This window comes from Ovis aries, chromosome 18 (genome assembly GCF_016772045.2).
Source record: "Ovis aries strain OAR_USU_Benz2616 breed Rambouillet chromosome 18, ARS-UI_Ramb_v3.0, whole genome shotgun sequence".
Lineage (NCBI taxonomy): Eukaryota > Metazoa > Chordata > Mammalia > Artiodactyla > Bovidae > Ovis > Ovis aries.
This window is the reverse complement of record NC_056071.1, coordinates 12,062,750-12,085,997: the sequence shown is the minus strand read 5'-3', so window position 1 is coordinate 12,085,997 and position 23,248 is coordinate 12,062,750. Positions and strand designations below refer to the sequence as shown.

General features: G+C 41.8%; 1 protein-coding gene across 15 annotated transcripts in view; it reads left to right on the top strand.

Moving 5' to 3' along the window:
- The window catches only part of MCTP2 (multiple C2 and transmembrane domain containing 2), a 268,239-nt gene that overhangs the window by 183,688 nt on the left and 61,303 nt on the right, over nucleotides 1-23,248 (top strand). For 10 of the 15 annotated variants that reach the window (XM_042235050.2, XM_060401988.1, XM_060401990.1 and 7 more), the window contains 2 exons: nucleotides 1,423-1,542; nucleotides 13,535-13,618. In XM_042235050.2, the coding sequence (XP_042090984.1) occupies nucleotides 1,423-1,542; nucleotides 13,535-13,618 (204 nt within the window). The remainder of the gene's footprint in view (nucleotides 1-1,422; nucleotides 1,543-13,534; nucleotides 13,619-23,248) is intronic. The other 5 variants (XM_060401994.1, XM_060401992.1, XM_027957035.3 and 2 more) reach the window with 1 other exon arrangement.

Genomic DNA, 23,248 nt, shown 5'->3' with positions numbered 1-23,248 from the left:
CCCCTTTTTAAGGTGTTTATGACTTCCACCACTTCCTGTGGGGTGAGCAGCTGGGGATTACATAAAGCAAGTTAAATATAAAGGCAGCTTACCATCCTTTGGTTTCCCATGAACTTCTGGACACACTGGGGAAAGGCCTTACACCTCTTCTGAAGGGAGCATCCGAATGTTTTGTTTTGGTCTGCCACAACATGGAGTGTAATATTTATTTTGTGTAATCGTAGTCAGTGGCTTTATTATTGTTATTATTATTGCCTTTTGCTCTGTTTACTTGAAAAATTAAAACCTGAATTGAGGTAGGGGGCATTGCTGTTTTTGCAAACAGATTGAAATGAATCTACCTACATCTGGGAGAAAAGACTGCCTGTGCCAAACAGGACCTTCACCTCCGTGCGGGGTGGCTTTGGGAGGTAGGAGCACCAGGGGATTTGGGGCTGAGACCCTGGGGTATGTTAGGTTTCTCCCTCAGGGCCTCTCACCACCAAGTGTCCCCAGATGGTTGCAAAGTTGAAACCTGTACTTGTGACTCAGCTACTTAAAATCTCTTGGTATGTGCCAGGCACTGTTCTAAGCCCTTCAAGTGTCACCACAACCTCCAAGGTTAGCACTCCTGTGTCAACCTCATTGAATAAGAGAGGTTAAGAAACTGGCCCCAAATCACACAGCAAAGAGGTGGGAGAGCTGGATTCCCTCTGCAGAAATGTACTTTGGTGTGTTGCTGTTGTTGCTCATTCGCTGAGTCATGTCCAGCTCTTTGCATCCCCATGGACTGCAGCATGCTAGGCTTTCCTGTCCTTCACTTTGTCCCGACTCGTGGCCGTGGAGTCGGTGATGCCATCCAACCATCTCATCCTGTCTCCCTGTCCTCCCGCTCTCAGTCTTTCCCAGCATCAGGGTCTTCTCCAGTGAGGTGGCCCTTCACATCAGGTAGCCAAAGGATTGGAGCTTTATAGACTTCTAAGTGTGATGAGCTAGAATGCATGTAGATTTCTACTAAAACTACCCAGTTCCTTCCAAACTAAAAACTAAACAGCACAAATCCTCACTCTATTCTCTCTGTCTTTCTCAAACACACACACATACAAATTCACACACATCATATGCCTAATGACTGTATTTTTTACCAGCTCAGTTTTGTGTTGAACATTACTGAAACCGCCTGTTCGCCTTTAAAGGAGCTATAAAATGCACTGGATTCTCTTTTCCTCCCTGAATGGTCCTATCTTAAAAACGAATTCTAGAAAAATTTTAGGACTCTTTATTGTTTTTATTTTTATTTTATTCTTTATTGTTAATTCTTTATTCTTTATTGGTAATTAGTGGCTATACAGAATATAATTCAAATGACCAAGCCGTCTGATCTAAAGAGAATAATTGAAGTGTGTAAGTCTCGTTCCCTGTTTTCCATTTTTTTAAAATCAGATCTTATCCAGAGATGTAGACCGAGTGAAGAGACTCACCATGGGTATATGGAATACAATACAGTTCCTTAAAAGCTGCTTCCAGTGGGAATCCACGCTGAGAAGTACAGTAGCATTCATGGTAAGGTTCCTTTAAAAAAAAAATTCAGATTATTTGTTCTGAGTCCCAAATCCAAAGGCAGTTGAGTTTTATTATACTTAGATGAAACAGAATGGTGCACATTCAGCAAAGCGGAAGTTTATACCAGTAAGGAAACTTGAAAAATAAAGGATGTACAGTCACCTTCTTAAAATATATTATGTAGGAGACATAGGAGACTATGTAGGAAGTTTCTTTCTAAGACCATCCTTATCAGATTTATCCTTGGAAATCCCTTAACTTACCCAACTCATGATTTAGTCACTCAGTCGTGTCCAACTCTTGCAACCTCATGGACTGTAGCCCTCCAGGCTCCTCTATCCATGGGATTCTCCCAGGCAAGAATACTGGAGTGGGTTGCCATTCCCTTCTCCAGGGGATCTTCCCAACTGAGGGATCAAGCCTGGGTCTCCTGCATTGCAGGCAGATTCTTTACCCACTGAGCCACCCCCCTCCTACTCAGATACTCTCTTGATGGGCTTCCCTGATAGCTCAGTTGCTAAAGGACCCACTGCAATGCAGCAGACCCTTGTTCAATTCCTGAGTTGGGAAGATCTGCTGGAGAAGGGATAGGCTACCCACTCTAGTATTCTCGGGCTTCCCTTGTGGCTCAGCTAGTAAAGAATCCGTCCGTGATGCGGGAGTCCTGGGTTTGGTCCCTGGGTTGGGAAGATCCCCTGGAGAAGGGAAAGGCTACCCACTCCAGTATTCCTGCCTGGAGAATCCTGTGGACTCTATAGTCCACGGGGTCGCAACGAGTCGCGCATGACTCTGAATGTTCTTGTGGTGCTGGTTATGGCCATTTGTTTCATCACTACATGGGTCTGTTTCTCTCCTTCTGTGCCCATAAGTGCCGGCGTTTTTTGGAAAATGGCAGATGAACAATCATATGATTAAATGAAGACTGACTTGCTCTAATTTATGTTTTAAGTAAATCATTGACAGACTTTGGTATACAAAACATATGTTCATATCGAACCTCTTGAGTCATAACTGATTACTACAAGTTGACTCAACAGCACTGAGGAGAACCATGATGTCTGTGAAATACACTTTTATACCATCGGCCCTTCCTTATGAGCATGCTAAAATCACAGAATCTCAGACCTGCACGTGATCTTCAAACCACCTGGGTCAACCTCCGAGAGTCCCAGAGTCTAGTAGGGACTTGAAAGCTATTGATACACAGTGTCCTCACTTTGCATCTCGGGGCATCTCCCTTGTCTGTAAAGGAGCTTGTCATTGATCAGAGTGGCAGCATCCGGCGTAGGAGGAGGAAAAAGAGAAAACAGTCGCTCAGCTGCTCTTCTTGCGCCTTCTGTATTATGCCAGTAGTACCCAACCTTTTTGATACCAAGGACTGGTTTCATGGAAGACAGTTTTTCTATGGACCAGGGGTGGATGGTAGGGGGGTGTTCCAGGATGAATCAGGGTTTTCTCATTTATTGTGCGGTTTATTTCTCTTCTTATTACAGCAGCTCCACCTCAGGGCATCAGGCATTAGATCCCAGATGTTGGGGACCCCTGTGTGATGTCATTAACTTCTGTCCCCTGTACAGGTCACAGTGTGACCTAATGCATATGTGAGCAGTCTAGTCACGATCGTGGCTCTTCTGTCCCCTGCATCCGATCATCAGGCTCATTCCTACCCACCAGGCATATCTGCATGAAAAAAAAAGTCAGTCCCAGAGGTCAGTGGGTTCAAAGTCACTTCCACTTTTATTAGGTAAGCAGTGTACTGGCTCCACAAGAGGCCTTTTCTTAGCCGTTGGGGCTCATTCTATTTTGTCCTTAGTTAATGCTAGTTTTTCGTTGGTTTGGGAGGCAGAAGTTCTGTGACGGCTGCAGCCTTGGCCTTTAACATCCTTTTTCTTTGGTTTAAAGTTGCTCGACCAATTGGCCTTGGTTACACCATGAAGAAGGGTTTCTTTAATCCCTATCTGACTTTGACTGGGGGTCGATTCACCTACTTTCCTTTCTCATGTTCCCCCTCAGCTGGTGGCTGCTTCTCTCCGGTCTCCCTGCCTCTTTTTCCCACCTGAATTCTCTTTACAAACTTTCCAGGGAACATTCTCTGTGATTCTGGGCAAAATAGGCCAGTTACCACCACTGGTGGCTTCTTCCACTCAGCACCTGGGCCAGCCACTTGGAAGAGGAAAGGGTTTCCTCTTTCTGGAGCTTAGTTTCTGGCACTGGGATTTTTAGAAAAACAAGAGATCTGTTGCATTGGATTATGTAGGGGGATGACAGAAATGATTAATGGGCTGTCGGCGTGATCTGAAGAAAGATTACCGCGAGTGAATAGCAGTAAGTTGTTTCACGGAGGGGGCTTCTACCCGGGAAGCGAGCCTCGGCAGCGGGGCCACTTCTGCACCGCCTGCGACCTGAGTGAACCCTCCTTGCTGACACGACGTTGCACAGTCCTCTGCCAGCCTGGCTGCCAGGCTCAGGCTGGCACATGGTCTTTGAACATCCCTCAGTCCCACAGAATGAAAGATACAGGGGTGCTCTTCTTGCTGGTGTGCCAAAATGAGATTTTGCAGGAATCCCTTGGGGGCATCCAGGACTGTGAGAGGCCCCACTGGCAGTGTGGATAGGGGACATTTTCCACTGGACCTCCCTGGAAAAATGCAGAGTCAATTACCAGTGATCCGTGTATCCACTCTCTCTCTCTCTCTCTCTCTCTCTCTCTGGATTGTCTTGAGAGCTTCACTCAGATACACTTAATTTTCTGTTGTCCTTTGGAGTTTGACTTTTGAATGACTGTGTCATTTTGACCCTGACCAGCCATGGCAGATCTCAAGAGATAGGGCACAGGTAGACGTGCGTATCTCCCTTCCCTAAGCTGCGGATGTGTGATTTCATTCAAGAATGTTTTTGTCGCTACCATCATAGTCACTGCAAAACCATTTATGCTCCTCAACATAAGAACACCTAAAGAAAATGCATTATTAGGATAAAATACAAAATGTGTCATGCTGCTGCTGCTAAGTCGCTTCAGTCACGTCCGACTCTGTGCGACCCCGTAGACAGCAGCCCACCAGGCTCCCCTGTCCCTGGGATTCTCCTGGCAAGAACACTGGAGTGGGTTGCCATTTCCTTCTCCAGTGCATGAAAGTGAAAATGAAGTAGCTCAGTCGTGTCCGACTCTTCGCGACCCCATGGACTGCAGCCCGCCAGGCTCCTCCGTCCATGGGATTTTCCAGGCAAGAGTACTGGAGTGGGGTGCCACTGCCTTCTCTGAAAATGTGTCATAGCCTCCCTTATTTATTTATTTAATAAGATCACGGGTAGCCAAGCCTTCCTATTTTTTGGAAGACATTTTGTTTTCATGGCTCTTGCTTACAGACTTAACATCAGCTGCTTGTGGAGGACTGATGGGGGAAGCCACACCCGGAGGGTGCCACTGGCCGTGTCCCTGACTCTAGAGGGCTCCCTTCAGGGTGGTCTTCTGGCCGAATGTTGGGTCCTCCAGTGACCTGGGCCAGACAGGGAGGAGGGGAGACTCTAATGCTGAAGCCTGGCTTCCCTCCTCCCATCCCCTCTCGGGAATACCATATTTGTCTTGTGCGGTATGGTACAAATATTCTCCTACAATCTGCTGAAGACAGACTTCTGCTCCTGGTCTTAATTCATCCATGTGATGCCTTAGTTCATGCTTCTTCCACTTGCCCTGATATTACAGAACAATTTTTGTGCCGTCCGAAGCAAGGTCTTTTTTTCAAAAATTTTAATTTTAAATTATTCATTTATTTGGCCCTGCCGGATCTTAGTTGCAGCATTTGGGGTCTTTGCTGTGTCATGCGGAACCTTTCGGTGCAGCCCCTGAACTCTCTCTCGTGTGCTCAGGCTTAGTTGCTCTGTGGCTTGTGGGATCTTAGTTCCCCGACCAGGGATCAAACTCACATCCCCTGCATGGCAAGATGGATCCTCTACCACTTTGCCACCAGGGAAATCCCTGAAGCAAGGTCTTAAAGCAAGGATTTATTTATCAGTAGGACTGCATGTGAAAGCCTTTCTCTGTTAGAAATTAGGATAAGTGCTATTTGAGGGTTCATTGCCCAGATGTGAGAAGAACCGGGTTGGTTGAACCAGTCTCCACTGGGGCTTGTCCTTCCCCTAGAGGTGCAGCACTGCAAGCTAAAGCAGAACTCTAGGAATTTTTGTTCACTTCTGTTTTGTCAGATAACATAAAGTTGCATTACTAACATCATGTCTGTGTCTATTTTCAGCTGATAAAAAGCAGGAATGCTATAGGATCATGTTGAGGATATTCTGGCTGTTAATTTTAAGACTTTATGAAAGCAAGCCATACATTTTCTAAGGAATCCTGTGGATGTGTATATGAATATATCATATCTTGTTGAAAGCGGGAGTTAAAGGAAAGCAGCCTGTTGAGATCTAGGTCCAGAATCACAGGAGAAAAAGGAAATCTAGGTCCATGTGGTGCCCAGTCAGAAGCAGATGAACAAACATGAGAAAAATTATCTTTTTAGGCTGTCTAAGCATCAGCCTACCCCATGGGGATGAATCCCCTCCCCACGTAAGATGGGTGGTTCTATTCCCCATACTAAAAGAAGAAAGTTATCTTCAGTTCCCTGATACCTGCTATGTGAGTGTTGCTATATGCTGTTTAATTCATTGTTATTGTGAGGAGTTAATTGTGGACTTTTCCTTTAATTTTTCTTGAAGTATAGTTTTATAATGATTTACAATGTTGTGTTAGCTTCCGGTGTATATCAAAGTGATTCAGTTATATGTATATATGTCTATTCTTTTTCAGATTCTTTTCCCATATAGGTTATTACAAGATACTGAGTATAGTTCCCTGTGCTATACAGTAGGTCATCGAATGTGAACTTTTTTATAGCAGTCAAGTTCTAAATCACCCTTCTATAGGCTTGAGGGGTTTTTTTGTTGACGTTGTTAGGATAATTAGGGGAAATATTGCTCATTACTGCTTTTGAGTCTTTCTCTTTCCCCTTAAGTTTTCTAGATTTTTTTTCTTACTATGTTATATTTTCTGAGTTTGACATGTTTTAAGTTAAATTGTTTTTCACTCAAAATTTCACAGTCTAGTTTCTGCAATTAAAAGACAAGTTCATATGAGGTGTTAGCTTATTGACAGGCCACATGTAGCCGAAGCAAGAAGCACATCTGTATATTTCCATATGAATGGATTTTTAAAATATACATGGTGTCTTATATGCATGCTCATGATCATTCCCAGTCACAGTCTTTGAACTCTGGGGATAACTAATGGTGCATGTCGTATCACTGTTCACTGCATGTCAGGTACCATCCTAAGCATGGCATAAATGTTCATTCATTTAGTTCTTACAACAACCTGCAGGTGTAGGTGCCAATTACAGTATTTCCTTCTTTTTACAGATAAGAAAGATGAGCCCATGGAGGTTAAATAAAGGTTAATGATAAGGAGACAGAGCTCATAAGCTTTTAAGAGGCAGAGCTGAGATTTCAACTCAGACCATCGGAATTTAGAGTCCTTGCACTTAACCACGGGGCTACACTGCCTCTTATATATGCCAAAGATGCAGTGATTGTAGTCTTTGTATTTCAAGGACCCTTGTATCCAGGATCCTTGTCCTTAGAGCCAATTACACGAACTGTGGTCCTTGTATTTAGATAGATAGATAGATAGATAGATAGATAGATAGATAGATAGATAGATAGATAGATAGATAGATAGATAGATAGATAGTGACTCTTCCCAGGTGGCGCTAGCAGTAAAGAACTCGCCTGCCAATGCAAGAGAGGTAAGAGGGTTGGGTTTGATCAATGGGTCAGGAGGATTCCCTGAAGAAGGGAATGGCAACCACTCCAGTATTCTTGCCTGGAGAACCCCATGGACAGACAAGGCTGGCGTGTTACAGTCCATAGTATTGCAAAAAGACTGATTGAAGTGACTTAGCACCACACAGTCACATAATAACTCCAGGAACAACCATATGAGTCACTTCCTATATGTATCTAGATATTATGAATGTGAGTTAAGCCTATCCCAAGATGCTTTGCGAGAAAGAAACCATCAATATATGGGTAAGAATAATTCTCAGATATAGTCATTATATTCACAAGAGCTGGAATTAAAGAAGCAAAAGGTGGAAATGTCTGTAGCCTCTTTGGGGAACATCCCTGACTACGGGAATCACAAGCTTATGACATCCTTGGAATTCAGCTTCATGGTCTGGAAACCCTCAGTGCTTGGTTCTAGACTAAGCCCCAAATTGAGGACTGAGTTATCTTCTCCTGCTTTTGGAGGAAGCTCTTAGATGATGTAGAAAGATTTTCAAGGGGGGGCAGTGAAGAGCGAAAAGAACTAAAGGAAGGAACCATGGAAGAAATCTATTCTTTTCAGATTTTCTTCAGGTATTTCAAGATGTTCAGAATAAGGGCTAGGAGTCAAGAAGAGTGACTGTCTACATTGGTAAATTATTACAGAATATCTTAAAGCGATAGCTTTCAAAGGCATTAGCCTAATTTTCTAGTGTGGGAGGGCCTATATTTCTAGTGTATATTCCCATGTCTAGTGCAAACGCATTATTTGATGATAGTTAAAAGGAATTGAATTTTTTTTAAAAAGATAATTTTGTATCTTGATACTTATATTGTTCAATCATCTGAGTTTTTGTTTTTCTCTTAGGTAACTGTATATTACAAGCCCCAGTATTGTCTATAAAAAGACCTAAGGTTGTATCATGGCATAAATGCATTGATTTTTTCATATGACAGAAAATATTTGCTTGACAGTTGGCATCATCAGAAGATTATTTTAAATAGCAAAGATCTCCCAATGCTGTTAAAAAAAAAAGTTGCACTTATATAGTTTGTTTTTTTCTACCAATCTTTCAGGCACTTACCTCTTGTATCAGGGAGAGAAGTCTATGGGGCATTTTTGATGGATTCCTTATTTATTAAATTTTTACTTGGATCTTTGAAGTTAAAAAGCAATCTATGTCTACCATATATCAATGGGTATCTTCATAAAGCTATGCTTTTAACATCTGTGACTTTTTTCCTATATTTCTTGATTGTAAGAAACCAAAGAATTAATTCTTCAGAGTTGACAGGTCCTGCAATATGATATATAACTTAAAGCATCAATCAACCCCCCCATGAGGTTAAAATATAGTTCTCCACTTTCATGCTGCTAGCTTCTGCTTAACACATACAGAATTCTTAGCTTTTAGGGATCCTATAATTTTGAGAAGTGTGAAATGATTTCGCATTGAAACTGAAAAACAACAGCAACTGTAACAGAATAAACCCTTCCATCAGGCATGAATGTGTGCGTACACACACACATACACACACACACACACAGCACTGAGAAGCAAAGGGCACACACACACAGCACTGAGAAGCAAAGGGCACACACACACACACACACACACAGAGACACACACACACACAGACAGCACTGAGAAGCAGAGGGCACACACACAGACACACACACAGACATACACACACACACACACAGACAGCACTGAGAAGCAAAGGGCACACACACACAGCACTGAGAAGCAGAGGACACACACACACACAGCACTGAGAAGCAAAGGGCACACACACACACAGCACTGAGAAGCAAAGGGCTCACACACACACAGCACTGAGAAGCAAAGGGCACACACACAGACACACAGAGACATACACACACAGACAGCACTGAGAAGCAGAGGGCACACACACAGACACACACAGACACACACACAGACATACACACACACACACACAGACAGCACTGAGAAGCAGAGGGCACACACACAGACACACACACAGACACACACAGACATACACACACACACAGACAGCACTGAGAAGCAAAGGGCACACACACACACAGCACTGAGAAGCAGAGGACACACACACACACAGCACTGAGAAGCAAAGGGCACACACACACAGCACTGAGAAGCAGAGGGCACACACACACACAGCACTGAGAAGCAAAGGGCACACACACACACAGCACTGAGAAGCAAAGGGCATTTGGGAAACAAAAAGTTATACTGCTGGAAGTTTTCTGAGAACAGTTTGAAAAAATTTCATGAGACCTGGAGAAGTGCCCCTTCTGTAGCCCACAGGATTCAGATTGAATTTACTTTGGTGCAAATGCCTACAATGGACTTTTTGTTTTCAGATCGGCCTGTTAAAATAGTCCTGGTCATACTGTTTAGCACAGGGAACTCTGCTCAGTGTTAGGTGGCAGCCTGGATGGGAAGGGGAGAATAGATGCATGTATATGTATGGCCCAGTTGTTCTGCTGTGAACCTGAAGCTATCACAACCTTGTTAATCGACTATAAAAAAAAAATTCACAGTTACCATCACCATTTTGTCTTGGAAAAAAATTTTAGGCATCTTAAATGCTACAAAAATGTATACTTATATGCAGAAATCTCTAGGTATATTACATAGGATGCTTAAGATATTTGCCAGTTTATTATTTTCCTATTTAACATGATCTCCAAAACCTTCCTTTTCACAGAGGACTAGCTAACATACTTTCAGAAATACCGTAAAGTTCTTTTTCAGCAATTTTTTTCATAAGAACAATCCATTATTGTACATTGTGATTGTAATTTTTTACAACATAATTGCACCTTCTATTGACATCTTCTCAGGCATTAACTAATTATGCCACTTAATAAAATTACAGTAATTGCATTAAAAGATTATCTGTTGAAAATTTAAAAGGACACTCTTAGCTATTTTAGCATATTTCGTGTTTATATTTTCAGTTTCATAATTGAATTGCATTTCCAGACAGAATTCTAGCTATACTGAAATGAAATCAGTTGGTCTTTTGGAGCATCCCAGTTTTGACTAGTAAGCATTTGGTCTTGGTTTTTTTAATTCTGGAACAGCATATGGTGTCATGGCCCTGTGGGTCATCAGTGAATGGTTCTGGTAGGCGCAGCCACTGATGGGGACTCTTGACTCTACCCACTGCCTTTCCTGCGCTTTCTCTTGGGAGGTATTTGTAAGCACACACTTTTTCACCTTCTCTGGATTTTCTGGTTAGAGACCGTTGTTCTTTGCAGAGTCCAGAGAATTCAGTCTAGTTCACTCTGCTGTCTAGAGATACCCTACTGTTAATTTGAACTTGATCCTGACTCTTGGAACTTAAATCTTAGAGAAAGAAAAGACTTCAGTGACCATGTCACTCTTTGACCCGGGCCGCGTTTCATGGCCTCCTTCAAGCTTGCTTGTCTCCCTCCTTCCTGCTTCTCTCCCTCCCTTTCCACAACTGTTGTCTGTCCAGTGTTAGATATTAAGATGCAGCAATGAAATGATCATAGTAAGTCTTCTGTCATCTATCCTGGGCTTCCCTGGTAGCTCAGTGGTAAAGAATCCATCTGCCAATGCAGGAGATACAGGTTCAACCCCTGGGTCAGAAAGATCCGCTGGAGGAGGGCATGGCAACCCACTCCAGTATTCTTGCCTGGAGAATCCTGTGGACAGAGGAGCCTGGTGGACTCCTCTTCTCTTCTCTCCCTCCCTCCTTCCGTCCCTCCCTCCCTTCTCTCCCCAGCCTCTCCCCGGCATCCCTTCCCCCCTCTTTTGCTGCTCCCTTTCTTTCTTTCCCTTATCTTCCCTCCATTGTGTTCCTCTTATACCTGAAACCAAAGTGGTAACCTTTTAATAATTAAAGCACACATAAGAAAAATTAAACTTGCCCTTTAGAGAGAAAATTAAGTAATACAAATATTTTTAAACATATGAAGTGAACTACAAATGTGGATAGGAATTATTAGCTGATATAACTATTGGGAGGCTGGGTGTTGCTGCCCTAACTCAGAGAAAAACTTCACTGAAGTGGGTACAGGTGTGTGCTCACACACACAGTTGCTGTTTCATTGAAAAGGTTGTGAACGACCTGTTTGAGGATGGGGTTGAAATGCAAAGCATTGTCTTCTGTGTTATGTAATTAATGTTTAAGAGTCAACTATCTTGAGGGCTGATTACTGTGCATGGAAATGCCAAATCATGGGGTTCTATCTTTCAGGCTATGATCGTACTTTTCATATTTGACCTAATAAATTATGTTCTTTATATCAAAAACAAGGGCTTTTGTTTTAATATTTCAGGGTGATGTCATATGCTTAAGAAATTCAGTGTAACTTGCTGTATGATTGAAGGATTGTGTTAGGACATTGTGAGCTGTGGACTGAATGACAGAGGCCCAGTCTTTTATCTATGTACCCATCCTTACTGCTTATCTCAGAATTGAGTATACTGCAGGCATCAAATCAATGCTTCTTAGAAGAGTGCTGGAACTCATGCACACCATCTGTTATCAGATACTGTTTGTATTCTGACCAGAGCAACCCAGTGACCCCACCAGAGGGTAAGATTCAGAAACAGCCAAAAATAGCTTCATTGTAATCTTTTCGGATATATGTTTTCTCAACTTTGTCTCAAGGCTATCCATGTCCGGTGGGGGCTGGTGGTAATTGCAGCTAAATAGCCTCAAGACATCTGGGGGATAATGCGGGGAGGGGAGGGGACTGGCAAATCTCTAACCCAGATCCACAGCCCCTGAATCTGCAGGGATTTTTATTTTTTATTCTTAAAGAGCCAAGTGCATCCCCCCCCTAATCTGTTTCTGTATATGACACCTGGATGTGCAAACATTTTGTGTGATGCAGAAATGGAAAAGGAGATTTAGAAATAAAAGAGAGGGCTTGGGCAGAGAGGAGTGCTCGTGTCTCTGAACATGGGACTGGTTTCCTGCTTCCATTCTGACCTGTTGAAGAACCACGCTCAGCACTTGCATTTCCAGCTGATTCGATATTGCCTTTTTGGTGGTCCGAGCTTTGTCATTTGTTTGGAAGCTGTCATCTTTATTAGTGTCTCTGGCTGATCTTCGAGGCTCCCCATTAGGTGGCGCGTGCTCTCCGTTGTCTGGCTGGGCTTGGCGAGCCGCTGGCCCTTTTATTGCTGTGTGATGCGGGCATGCTCGCTGGGCAGTCCGTAATTAGACCCACCACAGAGGACAGTTACAAGGGAGCATGGTAATCATTCGAGCTGCCTGATCTGATGTTTATGGAGAGAAGCCTTCTTTGTGGTCTGGTTAGGGTTGACTATATTGTATTATACTTTTGCCATTTGATTTATAATTCAGGAAGGTGTGTTTTGCTCCTTCTCTGCTGAGCTTGGAGTCATGTCATTGGCCTTTGAAATAATAGAGCTACTTTGGAGGGGGGGATGTTTTAATTGGACTGATACTCTCGCTCCCACTTTTATTTTAAAAGATAGGAAGACAGCTAAATAAAAAAGTCTGTTCATTATGTCATCATCTAAACCCCATTCCTGTTCAATGTTTATTGACTATTTTAGTCTCCTTGGGATTTTCTTATAACTCAGATCCATGCTTTTTGGCCCCTTAAAATAGACTTGCCTATTTCTGTCCTCGCTTTTTAAAATTTTGGTTTTAACTCACTGTCAGAGATACTTGATTTTGTCAAGGAAAAGTAAAAAGAAAGGAATACACTCCTTAGCTCGGTTGGTATTAAAGCGAGACACTCATGGCTACAATTTTAAGTCTGGAAAAGCATGGAGCTGTATGTTCTTTCACAGGGGAAGAAACCAAAGGTTTGGGAAAGTGATTTTTCCCTCCTGGCCTTTAGAATGGAGGATTATCAGCCCTGATACCATTTTCACAATGTGTGGCTTGGGTGGTCATAAATTTTGCAATGATGGTTTCATTTCATGAGTATGAGCTGTATCTACACAGTGTCCACAGATTCTGCTATTAAAAGTTCTTTAAAAACACACTTTTCTGCAAGTCTTACCTTTGGAAAATATGCGTCTGGAGAGTCGCTACCCAGAGGGGTCATATGCTGTGGAGGAACAAATATCTATAACGTTACTTGGTGTGGGCTTAGCTGACCCTTTTCTTGTCTTTGTAAGAAGTTGTTTTTTTATTTATTTGTTTTTGTTTTCAGTTGCACTGGGTCTTCCTTGCTGCCCGTGAGCGTTCTCGAGTTGCAGCGGATGGGAGTTGCGCTCTCGTTGTGGGGGCTTCTGTGGTGAGCACAGGTGCTGGGCACGCGGGCTCAGTGGTTGCTGCACGTGAGCTCTAGAGCTCAGGTGTCAGTAGTTGTGGTACACAGGCTTAGGTGCCCTGTGGCATGTGGGATCTTTCCGGATCAGGGATCGAACTTGTGACTTCTGCATTGGTGGGTGGACTCTTACCCACTGGACCACCAGGGAAGTCCTTGACTGACCCTTTCCTTACAGCAGATGAGTGTTCCTCATCAGGACTTGATGGGGACAGTGCTGCTGCTAAGGGTGAAACTGATGAGGATGATAATCAGTGTTTGCGTGTTCTGGGTGTTTAAGTTGTGACTTCTGCTTTTCAACTTGTTCTCACTTTATTAGGCTACAACAACACTTTTAGATTGAAGGCAGGAGGAGAAAGGGACGGCAGAGAATGAGTCGGATGGCATCACCAACTCAATGGACATGAGTTTGAGCAAACTCCAGGAGTTAGTTGGTGATGGACAGGGAAGCCTGGTGTGCTGCAGTCCATCGGGTCACAAAGAGCACACGACTGAGCGACTGAACTGAACACTTTTAGCGAAATATTGTCTCGCATTTGTCTCTTATTTTAAAGACCAGCAGAATACTAAGTATGAATTTGCAAACAGAAGCATTTCTTCTGCCCTGGTATAAGCCAGGCGCATGCACCTATAAACTTTATTTTCAACTATTCCATAGTAAAAATGCCCTTCCTTGGAAAGTGTTGAAGGCCTCACATTGAGGAAATTTCCATAGACTTGTTTCTCCTCTGCAAAATAGGAAAATGTGATGTGTGTTTCACTGTTAAAAAATTAGCCGCCTAGGCCTCAGTCACCTTTGCTGCTTTCTGTAAATTTTGTTTTGCATTTCATTGGTGATCTTTAAACTTTTAGTAATGGACGTGTTTCAAGGGAAAAATAACTGATTGCCTGGAGATTTAGTGCATGTGCATGACCACACCCAAGGAAGGGAACGGGAGGGAATTGGGAAGAGGAGGAAGAGGAGAGAGGCAAAGGAAAAAGAGGAAGAATACCAGATAGCCTTTCCATTGTTGGAGTTTACTTAAAGACAGTCCTGTAGGTGGCGATAGAAACTCATAAATGGTAAAAGTCCCAAAGTAAATTTCTGTGCAGTTTCTTGGGGATTTTAATTTTGGTAATTTATTTTTAATTTGATACAGTCATCTACAGGCAGAAATCATTACATTAGAAAAAAATCAAATATGCATGTTATGTAATCTCTGTTTTTATACAAATTTTCTCGGATATTCTGTGGCTTGTTCATCTGTATGCACAAAAGATAAGATCTAGGTTACTGCTGAACTAGTACAGATTTTATATGGCAAATAACCATTTTAAGCCTCTTTTTAAAATTTTTTGTTTTACTTTTCTTAACCTGTAGCTAAAATTTGATGCCTGTACCATTGGTTAGGTTTATAAAGACTTTTGCTATTGAGTGCTAAGTTGCGTAAGTTTAGTGATGTGTGTGTGTGTGTGTGTGTGTGTGTGTGTGTATGTTTTCTTGTGTGTCATTTCCTCCTCCAGAGGATCTTCCCAGCTCAGGGATTGAACCTGTGTCTCCTGCACTGTCAGGCAGATACTTCACCACTGAGCCACTTGGGAAGCCCTCTTGTGTGTCAAAAGGTAAAATCAGTTGCTTCCATAAGACATTTTCATCCTTAGCCAGTTGTTGAAGGTTAGTTTTAATCTGAGAGGACTCACAGATTCTTTGAAAGCTATTTATTTTACCCAGCAATAAAAACACAACATAAATAATTTGTTGTGAGAACACTAGAAATAGTATGCTGCCTCTGTTAAGTCGCTTCAGTCGTGTCCAACTCTGTGCAGCCCCATAGATGGCAGCCCACCAGGCTCCTCCGTCCCTGGGATTCTCCAGGCAAGAATACTGGAGTGGGTTGCCATTTCCTTCTCCAAGAAATTGTATAGTGGATATGATAACAGTTTTTAGTTATTTTAATTATTTCATTTTAGATATCAGGCATTGTTCAAGCAAAGTTAAAACATTCAGTAGATATTTCTTCCCTGCTTGTTAACGTTCAAAAGTTCTTAAATTGCTTTTTGCGAATATGTATTTTCATTTGCCATTTTTCCTTAAGTTTGGGTTTGAAGATGCAAACTCTAAAGTGATTTGCTTAAACATAAAGCTAATTTTCAGCTCTCCTCTTTTCATGTAGCCTCATTTAAAAAACCTTGGTAGTGCACATTTTCAAGGGGAACTGCCTTGATTCCAGAAAATGTAATTATTTTGGTTTAAATGCTTTAGGCTGTAGATGTTGAGTGTCATCAACAGACAGCTATGATAGTCTTGAGGAAATTGTGCGAAATTCAGTCTTTGTTCCTCTCCTGAACTTCGCTAAGTCTTGTGGTGAAGTTCAGAACCAATAAGGTCTTGTATGCTGTACCTTTAAATACAGAATTTCTTAGAAAGAGGGCAAGAGAAGAGAAAAGGAACCTTCTAGCCTTCTTACATTCTATTTCGATTGCTATTCCAGTTACTCATGAGGATAGCAAGTCAGACTCTTGGAAAACCTATTTTTCTGCTTTCACGTAAAGAATATGCAGTTCTTTGCTCTGTTAGCAACTGACCACAAATCTAATCCATTAAAAAATACATCGTGGTAAGCAGTTCTTGAAAATGTTTATAATAAATGGTAAAAGCCAAGCTTCTACTGTGAGATTAGCAGTTGCAACAGGATGTGTTCATCAGGAAATAGGTTACGGCCTTAACAGTGTGTCCTGCCGTGTAACCTGCAGGATAGACGCCGATTTAAAAGCTTGCAGTGTAAGGAGTTTATTTGACTTCCTCCCTTTGCTTTCTTTTGCGTATTACAGTGGTGTTTATCACACATGTGTTTTTCTCTACTAATCTCTTCTGAAGTTCATATTATAGACAAATAGCATCCAGTGCTTTGGAGGTTGTCCCCCGCCACACACACACACACACACACACACACACACACACACACACATCCATATAAGACACATTCACTTTTACAGAATGAACTCTGTAGATTAAGAAAAAATAATAAGAGAATGGTGAAAGATGATTTTCCTGATGTCTAGACTCACCCTTAAACCACACACACCCCCCCACCCCCGTCTTAAAGATGCAGGAAATACTGCTATGGATTATGGTGATTTTCCTGCTTTTTTGATTACCTTCCAGTGTCGGAGGCAGTGGACAGTCGTGCTAATGAATAATACCTTCTACGTGGATGATACCTATAGTCACACGCACGCAGTGACTAAGAGATCAAATATACTGGCTAAAAAGCCTTAGGGAAGCATTATGTGTCTGAGGTCTGATCTATTGTCTGGGAGGTCGGAGAGTGTTAATGCACTCTGCAAAGATTACACTCCCTCTCTAATTGCTCCAACACTTCCTTAAAGGATTTAAACAGTCAGGAAAGGTGATGCTCCTTGTCAGTTTTTGTCTTCTGCCTGCAGTTGAAGTTTATCTGTCTTTCCGCTAAGACCACTAGATCAAGTAGCCTCGCCAGTGTCAAAGGCATAAACTCTGAATTAAGAGTGAAAGCAATGAGAGATGTTATTTACAGCTCCATTATGACTTGCTCTTTAAATGCTTTGCATTCCATCGCTGGTGTTTACATTGTGAAAACGAGAGCATATCCGTGTTCAGGAAAGGGGGGCTGAAAGAAGTCCAAGGCTTCACTTTGAATTTTGATCAGATTTGTTTTCATAATCTTTTCTCAATGCCATAAGGGCCAGTGTGGCATTTTGCACTGAAGTTATTTCCGGTAAAGACGGATGTAAAGAATAGTGGACATTAGCATTTCCTCTCTGCCGCTTCCCCCACCAACACACAAACACATACACACACTCAATTCTGAAATACTTACCTTGAATTAGGCACATACAAGACTGACCCACACATAGACCTGATAACTTTGTCCAGAACATCATTGGAAATTTCATATGTTGCACAAAGATATTTTTTAAAACCTCACCTTTCTGCATTAAAGAACGCTTCCTTATTCTTGTGTGGTGTCCGAAAGCTGAGTTCATAATTTTAATCAGACTCCTGTATCTCTTACATTGCTTTCATTTTAACTCAGCATTTTCTAAACAACACCGAAAAGCTTAAAGGAAGCTTTTCTCAATTCTTCCATGATGGGAGTGCAGGAAATCCTAGGGTTCTGTATGTTGCAGGCACCATATTGCGCTCCTTAAATTCATAGTCAGCCTTGCTGGAGGAGTGGGGAGGGCAAGCTTGCATTTCACCCTGAGCATTTTCTGCCCACTCTGTACAGCTGCATCATTGAGAGAGAAGAATCCCTCTTAGATCAGTGCAGATTGCTAATATATGTGGCCTAGAGCCTGCAATATAATATTTATGTTGCTTCCAGAAGAGACTTGGGAGAATTCCCTGTAAATCGAGATGGTAGTCTGAATGATGGCTGTAGATGGATTTTTTTTTTTTTAAAAGAAATCCTTGTTTGTCCCACGGGACTTTCACACTTTTCAGCTGACAGCACTGTATTTTACTCATATTGTGTAAAGCTGTCAGTGTATGCATTACGTGCGTCTCCTGAAGCCTCCGAGCAGATGACGAGAACTATCGCTCGAGGGGGGAAAGCAGCATTCGAATCAATATCTTCAGGAGAGAATTTCTCCCGGGTCTCCCGTGCCTGCTCCTACGTGGACTGTTCCTCGCACTTCTTCCTGTATGTTCCCTTGCACTGTTGGTAGATTACACTGAATGTTTCATCTGTATATAAAAATTAAAAATTCAAACAAAAATCTGGCCCACATGAAGAACAGGCCCTTTGGGCATATGGTTCATTATGCATATTCGTTTAATTACTAAAACACTTGGGATGGCTTTCCTGCCCTTGCTTTCAACTTGCAAAGTTGGATCTCTTCTCTTGCACAGAAAATGTAGCCCAGGATTCTGTTTTGAAGGAGAAAAAGAAAGGGTGGAAGGGGAAGGGCTTTGAAGAAATTACTGGAATTTACCAAAAGGAGGTGTGATGCTCAGTATGAAACCAGTGGGAGTCAGAGTCTATCTCTTCTTCTCTTCGGTTTTCATCCCTTTCTCCCTCTGATTTCTCCCACTGGCCCTGAAGGCTAGCTTTACTGTGGTTGGTTTATGTGAACGCAAGCAGGGCAGGAATGTAAGACGCAGGGTTCAGGTTTCAAGTACATTCCCTCTGAGCGACTCAAGTCTCATGATGAAGCTGTCTAAGTTTTATTGGTTAGAAAGGCCGTGCTGTGAAAGTGTGACTTTAATTGATTTTTCAGGGCAAACAGGTGGCGATGGTTTAGACATGCCCTAGCCTCAATGCCACTCCTAATTTGGAGTGGTGCATATAATAGCTTTATTAAAATAAACAATCTCCTGGCTTCGCTTTTACCTGAACATCTGCCTCTTGGATTTTAAAGGGCCTCGTAAAATAGTTTCACTCTGCGCTTAAATGGATCCGATCCTAAAAAAGCTTGAGGAAGACTTATTTTCTATTCGTGTCATTAAACTTATTATTTTTTGTTTGAAAGGAAAAACATTGAAATTCACACGGCATCTTTAAATAGGATCATGCTTGTTTTAGGAATATGGGTGCTTGTTTTGGGCACAATCGCTTCCATGATGCGACAGATTTTAAATGTAAGAGGCCAAAAATTGAACTTGTACTTGCTGGGCTTTGATTGAGCCATTGTTTTGGTGGGCAGAAGCTTGTTTGAGTGTGAGTGGTACGTGTGTATGTATGAGTGTGTGTGTATATGTATGAGTGTGTGTGTGTGTATGTATGAGTGTGTGTGTGTATGTATGAGTGTGTGTGTGTATGAGTGCGTGTGTGTGTATGTGTGTGTGTATGTATGAGTGTGTGTGTGTGTATGTTTGAGGGTGTGTATGTGCACATATGAGTGTGTGTGTACGTATGTGTGTGTGTATGTATGAGGGTGTGTGTATGTATGAGGGTGTGTGTGTATGTCTGAGGGTGTGTGTGTATGTATGAGTGTGTGTGTGTATGTATGAGTGTGTGTATGAGGGTGTGTGTGTGTGGACATACATGCTGCTGAAAGACCATATTTTAGGTTTCTTCCCAGTTTATAGTGATGCCCAGTGTTGACAGAAATCTGTTTGGATTAAAATAAACTCAGGACTCCTGAGAGCATTTTTAAGGAAAAGGAAGATCCAAACTTGGCATCCTTTTTATTGTTAGTGGCTCTGAAACAAGCACAATTTTCTTTTTGATTAAGCAAATAGGTAGTTGATCCGAGTAATGGGAGACCATCCAAGACATTCTTACTCCATTCCCTAAAGGAATTGTCCTTTGCTATGAAGAGCATCGCTCACTAATCCCTGTTGGAGGCTTTCCGAATTAAGGCACCTTAGTCTATTTTAAGCACATTGAACACGTACAGAGCTATTGCAGGCTTAATGTGAATGTATTGCAACCCTGATTCATTTTAGTGCCAGAAATAAAGCTGCAAGTGGAGGAACTTAATACAGTGAACTGCTTTATTCCATCACTGTGCTAATGCTAATTAGATACACTAGCTTTATTACCTGGAGCATTTTTCCTGTATTCATTCTGATCCAATCTTTCTATGAATATGAAGGAATAAGTCTTCAGCGTTCAGTTGAAGTTTTTAGTCACAATTACAGCTTGATGTTCATCTGAGCAAAGTCAGTGAACACTTGTAGAGAATGCTTTGTCTACTTAGCGTACAATTAGAGCCCCATTGGACTTCTCCCACCGAGGGTGCCCACAGTGCCAATAATTACGCCTCTGAAATGAGCGAGACACTTATCGGTACATTTAATATAATTTTTTCTTGACCTCCTTGAAATGCCCAGATTTATGGGGAATAAATAAATGTGTCATGGTTTTTTTTCCTCCCTCCATTTAATCAGAGCAGATATTTTGCTGATGGCTTTGAAAGATGTGTTTACCAAAATCAGACTTTCTACTGCTCAATTACCAGCTTTGGCAAAAACCCATAATGAGGAATTTATTATCTGGTTCTAGATATTATGATCATTATGGAATTATCATTCTAGGGGTAAAAGCCAATAGCTACAGCACATTACATGTTTTTTTTTCTTTCATTTAACTTAGCGCTTTTCTATTTTTAAAACTAGTTGTCTGCCTTTGTGAGTAGCGTGGGGATTTTTATTAGGCTATGGGTACTTGTTTGACTTGTTCCCATTTATGTAGAATCATCAAGAAATGTAAAGTGTAGAGTAGCTGGTAACATGATGGGATTTTTATAAATACTTTATATTTAAAAGAGGGGAAAGATGATGTATTTAGTGAGAAACATGTGCATAAGTGCAAGTTAGAATTATTTTTTTTCATGTTTTCAAAAAATCCCATTACACAGTCAAGAGGGGAAAATGAATGTTAACAAAAACTCTCTATCTAGAAAAATACAGTCTAAAAGTCTTTAATTCATATTTAATATTAGTATTATGTGGGCTTTCTATGTAGAGATGTCCTCTTAAATCAGAATGGAATAAGTTACATTCTTCATAGAAATATTCAGTTAATGTAATGTGACATTGGCAGTTTGGAAATTACAAGCATTGTTTATTTAAACAGTTATAGAGGATAATAAAAGCAAGAAACACATGATACAGATATTTTTCTACAAAAGTATTGAGAATAAACTTCCCCTTGTGATTATTCTTACCTAAATCTAGAGTTAATTGATGGAGTTTTGTCACTAAGATTAGACAAGATAAGATACCCAGTTTTTCTCCCAATGAACTGACCAGATCATGTATGTCTTGTAGAAATAAATGCAACACCAAACAAGTACTAAAAATGGTATATTCCAATGCCCAAGAAAACAGGCAGTTAATCAGTGTTGATCTGGTAAACTTCCTTGGTGTATTGGGCTTCCCTGGGGGCACAGCGGTGAAGAATCTGTCCGTGATGCAGGAGACGCATGTTTGATCCCTGGATCAGAAAGATCCCCTGAAGGAGGGCTTGACCACCTACTCTAGTATTTTTGCCTGGGAAATCACATGGACGGAGGAATGTAGTGGGCTACAGTCCATAGGGTCGCAAGAGTCAGACACAGCTTAGTGACTCCACCATAACCACCACCTATGTGCATTACGGTAAGCTAAGCCTGACGTAGAAGTCCAGGTTGAAATACAAAGGCTTATTAGAGGACAGAGGAGAAAACTGAGGGTCTGAGCAGGAAAGGACATTTTGAGGTTTGCCAAAGTCGTTCTTCTTTGCTTGGTGCTATCTTCCTCTTACGTCTTTCTAGGTGGAAACTAGGCTGGGAAGAAGACTAGGCTGGGAAGAGCACATTCTCTCCTAGACCACTGCTTCCTTCCAAAGATGTAGAACTGTTTTTCTGGTCAGTCTATCAAAAAACCTTTCCCTAGGTGTGTTCACATCTCTTACATTTTACTACTTTATTAGTTTTCTACTACTACAAGTCACCATACACCTGAGTGGCTTAAGACAACACAAATTTATTATCTTCCTCTTCTGGATGGAGGTCAGAAACCTACATGGTCTCACTGCACTAAAATCAAATGTTGGAGAGGCTGTGTTCCATTCTGGGAAGAATATGTTCTGCTTGCTTTTCCAGCTTCTAGAGGCTGCCCTTGGCTCATACCTTCTCCCATCGTTAGATGCAGCAAGGGCACAAGGTTCAGTCCTTACATGGCAGCACTCTGACCTTGCTTCTGCCCTCACGTCATTTCCTGAATTTTTTTCTGCCTCCATCTTCCACTTTTAAGGACTCTCTGATTATATTAGATTCAACCAAATAATTCATGATGATATCCCTGTGTTAATGTCAGATGATCAGCAGTCTTAACTCCATCAGTAATCTTCATTCCCCTTTGCAGTATAACACAGTCACAGGATCTGGGGAATAGGATGTGGATATCTTTGGGGTACCATTTTTCTGCGTATTACAACCTGTTATGACTGTCTTCTATTCATGTTGCTTTCTTGTAGATAAGGGTTTCTGAAGCAAGTACTGGTTCCTTGCATAGAAATTAATTTAGCATATGTTTGGGAGGAGGGAGGAAGAGTTTATATATTATGGAATTTTAATCTGAGATTGGCTGGGAGGATTGTAGTTACAAATATACAGAAGTCACATGTGATTAGTAGCTTGAAAGATTGTTGGTGTTTCTGACTTGCTCAATCTATTTCCCTGTGACTGATAGTGTATAGCTGGGGGTAGCAGGTGGGGTCAGACATCTAGTAGGAAACTGTGTCCCTCTCCACACAGCAGATCTTGGGTATCAGAACCCCAGCAGAGAGAGGAATAGATGGGCTAAGGGGACGAGGAGTGACTTAAAGGTCTGTCTATGACTCAGAAGTGATTCCTGGTAAGTGAATGTTACTGGGCGTAAGATCCATGGCATTTCCATACCTGATTCCCTGCAGTGAATCAAAGTCTAATCCATGTTTAAAAATGAAAGTGGCTCAGTCATGTCTGACTCTTTGTGACCCCTGGGACTCAATAGTTTACTTTTTCCAGGGGATCTTCCCAACCCAGCGATTGAACCGAGGTCTCCTGCATTGCAGGCTAATTCTTTACCAGCTTAGCCACGAGGGAATCCAGGTTTAAAGAACCGAAACAGGCTATATTCTTTGTATAACAACACCCTTCATCATC